We start from the raw sequence: 6,619 nt of genomic DNA, 5'->3' as shown, positions 1-6,619 counted from the left end.
TTGATTCCGCATTCGTTTTTTGACTTAGTGTCCGGTGCTGATTTTAGCGTAATTATTGCTAAAAGTTTATCGGAAGGTTGACTATTCTTTATAACATTACAGTGAACATTAATGTTATAGTCGCCTCACATAAAAGTCATCAAGGTAAGATATATTTATTATCGCATTCAAATAAATTTAGAAGTTAAATTTTGTTCACAGACAATTAGCCGATAAAAATGATAGAGCTGTCAAGAATCTTGTAATTCCACTGTCCGAAACTGCGCTGTTATCGTTTGGATTCTCACTGGATGAGCCCGGTGAGCACGCATCTCGCATCTACCTTATGGTCAAGCTGGGTCTTGAAATGGATAAGCACAGATACTCCATCCGCAACTACTGATGAAGATGCTCCTCCACTAGTGAATGACACCGAGGATGCCTCACACATGGAAGAAGTTGATTAAACATATACGGTTTTTAACTACTTAAGTAGCTTTTCGTAATTTTTGAAAGTCTGATTTGTGTTTTTGGAGAAAGGAAACGGTATGCTGAATTGAGTTTCTCGTATCAGTTAGGGTCAACTATTGTAAACTTTCAATTTAATTTTGTACCGCGTTATAGCGGCTGCAGAAGATGTATATTCTCGTCATTAGTAATAGCATACCAAATACTTGAACTGTCTACATGTTAATAATAAATATAAATCATTTCAAAATTCACAATTTAACTGGATTGCATTCGAAATTGCCTATTTTTTTCCGGAAATTTTCATAAAGTAGATGATGAATTCATCTTTGAATCTGCAGTAGCTATTGCCCGTTTGGAACGGTGAATTATTAGAGATCGTTCAAATCCTTTGGAAATGCCTAATTCTATTTTTGGCTACCATTGCTGGTACTAGTCGATAACGAATGAGGATACGACTTCAAAAGTCACAAAATGGCATGTTTTTCCACTGCAATCGCCCACGGGAATTGAGTGAGTGTTCATGAGAGTTCACTCAAGGTAAAAATCTCACCACAGCCGCCTTCGGGAATTGAGTGAGGCAATTTTTCCGAGCTGTCACTTCACATTCGCGCATCAGAATCAGCCCCCATGTTTCTGGTAATAATATCAAACAGCCACCCGGAATTCGGAATCCGATTGCTTTTAATTTCGATCGGATCTTAGGATTCGTCTTTTGCATTCAGAAATTCCGTATTCGTGGAGTAATTTAATCTGTCTCAGATTAGCATACACGAAAATAATTTAAAATTGCTAAAATTTGAATGAAAATCAATACTCGATGTTGTTTAAATACTTAGAAAACAGTCCTTAGAATACAGATGTTGTTTAAATACTTAGAAAACAGACTTAACAATTCTTCTATGAATCTTCTTGCATTTCCGTCAATACTTTATCCATAATATAAAATAAGTATCAGAGACAATTTTCGTTAAATATTTTTCTGCTATATTTTTTTAATATTTTTCTGCTATAACTATTTCGCAAATAGTGACGTCAGTCGTTATGTTTATCTTTGATTGCCCACCGCATCTATGTAAGAATGCTATTTTCAGGGAATAATTTATCAATTAAAAACGTACATGTTTGTAGAGCTCCCGCTAAATATGAGGCTAATGTGATAGCGTGGAGTGAATATTTGTGAAATCACGTCGAAAAAGACGGATAGAAGAGATATTTCCATGTGCCTTTTTCACTCCCCCACGTTCATAGAAACAAACGAAGTTTCATTATTTTACCATTATGAAGTTGAAGTTTCGAAGGCTCTCAGTGTCGGTGTGTATGTTTTGAGATAATAATAGCCAATTAATCAAAATTTCACCGAAAATGGTACCGAGAACTAAGAATACGACTGCTCTCTGGACCTTTTTACCACATGAATAATCGAAATAAGCCACGATATAATTGTCATCTGTTAAAAAACTACCTGTTGAATGTTTTCATGAGAATTTTGGCTCAAATTGTCATGCAACCAAAGACGGGTCTATGGTACTAGGTGAGGCCGTTTCGTCACTAAGTTGGTTAGGGGAGTGGTATATGAAAACAGTACGGAAGAAAGCAGAAGGGGAATTATTTGCTTGTAGCGTGAAAGAGACAGACTGATCACGAGCGAGCTTCGGCACTAGCGTATTGTGTTTTGTTTACAAACAAAACACAGTAGACTTCCAAGATGGTTGAAGAGTGGTTTTAGCAAGTTGGCCCACCTTAAGATATATTTCTAGGCGCCTTGATGCAACCGTGAGTACTTTCAACATTGCTTTTGCTTGTTTCAACGATATTTTGCTTGTCAATACAGATACACTTCGCCTACTGCTCCACCTCTATATGTATCTCATTGAGCATTGACCAAGTGAAAGCCAAGGCGCCTAGAAGTATATCCTAAGGTGGGCCAACTTGTTAAAACCACTCTTCAGCCACCTTTGAAGTCTACTGTGTTTTGTTTGTAAACAAAACACAATACGCTTGTGCCCAAACTCGCTCGTGATCAGTCTGTCTCTTTCACGCTTCATCAAATAATACCCCTTCTGCTTTCTTCCGTACTGTTTTCATATACCACTCCCCTAACCAACTTAGTGACGAAACGGCCTCACCTTAGGATATACTTCTAGGCGCCTTGGTGAAAGCTATCGGTGCAACTGTCATACTTTTTCAAGATGTTTGGTTTGCTTGTTGCATATCTTCAGAGAATTATTTTGTTTTGGTTTGCGTCCCTGATATTTTTTTTTTTCTGAGAAACGTTTTAGTAACGCTTAAATACAGCAATTTGCAACACATGAAGTTCGAGCTTATCTCGATTTACAAAATACGAAATTTTGCTCGATATGATAATTATAGGGATTGTATCGACTTCTCAATCCGATTTACATAATAGGGCCCTATACTTAGAGCATGCATGCATGTTTGCACGCGCAACCTTCGAGTGGAGCCGATCTGGCGTAGTGGTAACATCCATACCTCTCACACTGAGGGTCACGAGTTCAATTCTCACTCCCGACATTCTTCCAAAATGGAAGGTAAATGTGACGAACCAGTCAAAAATGTTAGAAGTCACTATAATACAGAAAAACAAGCGCGACCAAAAATAAAAAAAAAATGTTCTGAACGTTTTGTTTGAACTAGTTTATTTTTTAACCAATTGTGGTCCTTTTACGAAAGTATATTCAATTCTTTTTGTTTTGTTCCAACAATATTTCCTCGCACAATACACGCATTTCGGACGAAAAAAATACAAATAAATTCTAATGCTATAATGGAAACATTTTTCAATATTGAACATAAACTACAGCATTTAGAAAAGCACCTGCTGTCGGAAATGTTTCTGCAGCTTGTTTGCCTTCACTCCTAGTTGACCCATCAGTTTGGCCTGTTGTCTCTTCATAACGTGCATATCACGAGCGTTGCGGGCCGCTGCTTCCTGCTGGGTCGAGGTCCACCCTAGGGAACGATATTCAGCCAGCACTTTGTGCAGCCGCTGGGACGATTTTTTCACCACCACAGCCCGATTAGGATTGACGCGTTGTTTGTAGTAGCGGAGAAGCGATCGGTGACCAATAACGGCCCCCGATGGTAGAACCATCTGAAAATCATCCCCTTCCAAAGTCTGTGGTGGTTCCAGCTCTTCATCGATGTCCATTTCATCGTTCTTAAAAATTATCAATATGACTTACAAAACTGTGATTTTCATATATACCAATAGCTTGACTTACGTGATCCGGGTAACTAGTACTGTAGTCATAAAAATCCACATATTCTGCCAGAGCTGCCCCCTCGTGAAGCATCTTGCAATGTCCCTTCTCCACCATGTGATTCCTCACGGCATCCAACGAATAGAACGTTCTTCCCTTTTCGTTGCACCAGATGCAGATGAATTCTCGACATATCTTCTCCGCCAGGTAACTCAGCAAACTTTCCAGATCGACACAATATTCCGCGTCCGGGATGAAAAACGAATGCGAAACACTCATATGCTTAATATTTCCTACCAGATCCTCGCTGTGATGCATACAGAATAGGCAGTCATTGTTCTCGATCGGATTATCCCATTCCTCATCCCACTCATCCGAATCGACCTCCTCAACGTCCTCTTCCATCGGCTGCATTTTAGCGCTCACATCCGGCTTGACCCGAGTTGATTTTACCGATACTTCCACTTGCTTCTCATCCCCATTCTGCTCCAGGAAGCTCTTCAGGTTATCCTTGTGTTTCTTGCTATCCAGATGATTATCGTGGGCATTTTTCGTCTTGAACAATTTCTTGCACGCCTTGCAATATAGCGATTGGTCCTCAAGCGAGGCAGCATCGGCACTTTTCTGCTGGTTGATACGCTGTTCGAATTCCTCGATGCTCACCGGAGGCAGCTCGGCTATTTTCCGCTTGAGATTGTACCGATGCCAGTCCGTTTTATAGTGGTTCCTTTGCATTTCCGCATTGGCAAAGCGGACACTGCAGTTCAGACAGGTGTAGCTGGAATTGTTCGCCATTTCGACAGTGGCAATGTTTAGGGAGATAAAAATGTTGATACAATGCACGACAATATGCGAAATGTGCTCCGAGTTTGTTGCGAAACTCGATAGACACAGAAATCATACGTTGTGTTGTCACAGGGTAAAGTAGAATAAGAAGGTAGTCCCCTCCATGCTTTGTTCAAGTAGTGGTAGGCATAGAAAAAAAAGTAAAAAGTAGTAATAAACCATCGATCGAGTCCATATAAATTCGAACATTTTTTTAATTTTATTAAAGTGTAACACGAGAACTGTCTCAGAATATGTTTCGAAATGATGCAATAGCAGTTTGCTTAATCATTTCAAAATTGAAAACAGTAGAATTGTCGTACTTGTATTGTAAAAATAATGCAAAAACCGATGAACAAATATCTGGAAAGGTTATATCGAGGCAGTGTTGTTCCGGTTCTCGATCCAAGGAACGAATGCATGAGATAGCTGAAAACATCTCCGATTAGTTTATCTCATCACAATTTATCTAAAACACACTTACCTCCAGTACGAAGAAGTCTCATTTACTGATTATAGTGCAATTCTCGCGTAACTTTTGAAAAGGTCCTAAGTAACAAATGTAAACAAATCGAGTTAATGGATGCATACTATTAGTGCTCAATCATTGAATGCAATGCGAAAACAACCGTCTAAGTATCTATCCTTTTCACCTTTTTATTACCGATACAAAAAATGTCCAATGTACAGATTCGAATTTTAAGCACTCGACTATTATTTCGGACGCCACTTTCCTCTGACGCTCGATACGTCCGAAGTAACAAAGCAATTAAAACAACACGGAGTCACACTTCGGACATTTTGAGTTTTTGTTATTTTCGGGTGTTGATATCGTTTTTAGTGCAATTCAACGAGTTATAACAATGATCTGCTTTTAGCACGAAATGCAAGTATTTGAAGCGTTGTTCAGTAGTTATTTGCAAATTGTCATCGTACAACGTAATTTGTCCAATGTACGAAGCGGTCAGTTAAAACGTCCAATGTAACATTTTTCGCTCGGAGGTTTCAATATCAAACTAAAATCACATAACAACAGTTACGATTGGTTTTGCGGAGTTATTATTAAATGCTAGTGGTAAAAGTAGTGATAAAGATCGATTCCTTTTGAAACAATTCGCGGAACAATGTTCCGATCTTCAATTTCATTTTTCTCGAGTTGATGTGAATGTTACATAGGGCCTTTTCAAAAATTACGCGAGAATTCACATACAACATCCACGTCACGTTCATGCCCGTTACGTTACTTCAATTATTATCCCATGTAATTCTAATGAAAACATTCACATACACCGGCAACGGAAACTTCGACTTGCCGTTGATGGTGTATGTGAATGCTTCCATAAGAATTGCATGGAAGAATAATTGACGCAAGGTGACGTGACGGAACGTGAACGTGACGTGGATGTTTTATGTGAATCGCACTTATAGGTTAAAACAGTATCCCCAAAAGAATCTGGCAAAAAATGAAGCGAACAAATATGTTTCGCGTATCGAACGAGCTTTTGTATCCGAAAAAGTTTAACCATTTCCGTCTCAACAAATTGTTGGTCGGAAAACGGGGGAAAGCTACCCGAATTTCTACAAAAATTTCAAAATTCGAGATGTTTTCAGCTATTCCATGCATTCGTTTCTTGGATCCAAATTTATACATTCACTTCTCGCGATAGTGCAAAATATTTATTTGCAATCACTTCGGAAGATGACCCGGGATGGAGGATTTTCCAGAAACGCCAATTTGGTCCCTTAAGTGGCCTCACTACGGCTGAACACCCCAAACCGAAACCAATAAAAGCGTCGCAGTGATTCTTAATGGATGCTTCAATAAAAGAGAAAAAAATCAGCAGTATGGGAGTTAATCTTTCATCATATTATCAATTTGCAGGAACGACACTGCTTCGATATAACCTCTCCACACATTTATTCATCGGTTTTTGCGTTATTTTTATAATACAGGCGCGACAATTTCACTGTTTTCAATTTTAAAATGATTAAGTAAACTGCTATTTCACCATTTAGAAACATATTTTGAGACAGTTCTTTTGTTACAATTCAAAAAAATTAAAAAATGTTCGAATTTATATGGATTCGATCGATGGTTTATTACAATTTTATGCTTTTTTTCT

General features: G+C 38.5%; 1 protein-coding gene across 1 annotated transcript; it reads right to left on the bottom strand.

The window, feature by feature from the left end:
* Positions 1-3,111: 3,111 nt before the first annotated feature.
* Positions 3,112-4,582, bottom strand: LOC129777153 (cytoplasmic 60S subunit biogenesis factor ZNF622). Its single transcript, XM_055783238.1, has 2 exons — positions 3,693-4,582; positions 3,112-3,628 (listed from the first exon to the last, which is right to left on the bottom strand). Exons 1-2 carry the CDS (start codon positions 4,464-4,466, stop codon positions 3,275-3,277), a joined length of 1,128 nt encoding a protein of 375 aa, XP_055639213.1. The 5' UTR covers positions 4,467-4,582; the 3' UTR covers positions 3,112-3,274.
* Positions 4,583-6,619: the final 2,037 nt, after the last annotated feature.

The sequence above is a fragment of the Toxorhynchites rutilus genome, chromosome 3 (assembly GCF_029784135.1).
Source record: "Toxorhynchites rutilus septentrionalis strain SRP chromosome 3, ASM2978413v1, whole genome shotgun sequence".
In the NCBI taxonomy this organism is placed as follows: Eukaryota; Metazoa; Arthropoda; class Insecta; order Diptera; family Culicidae; genus Toxorhynchites; species Toxorhynchites rutilus.
The sequence above is the reverse complement of the archived record's forward strand: the minus strand, read 5'-3'. Positions and strand labels throughout refer to the sequence as shown.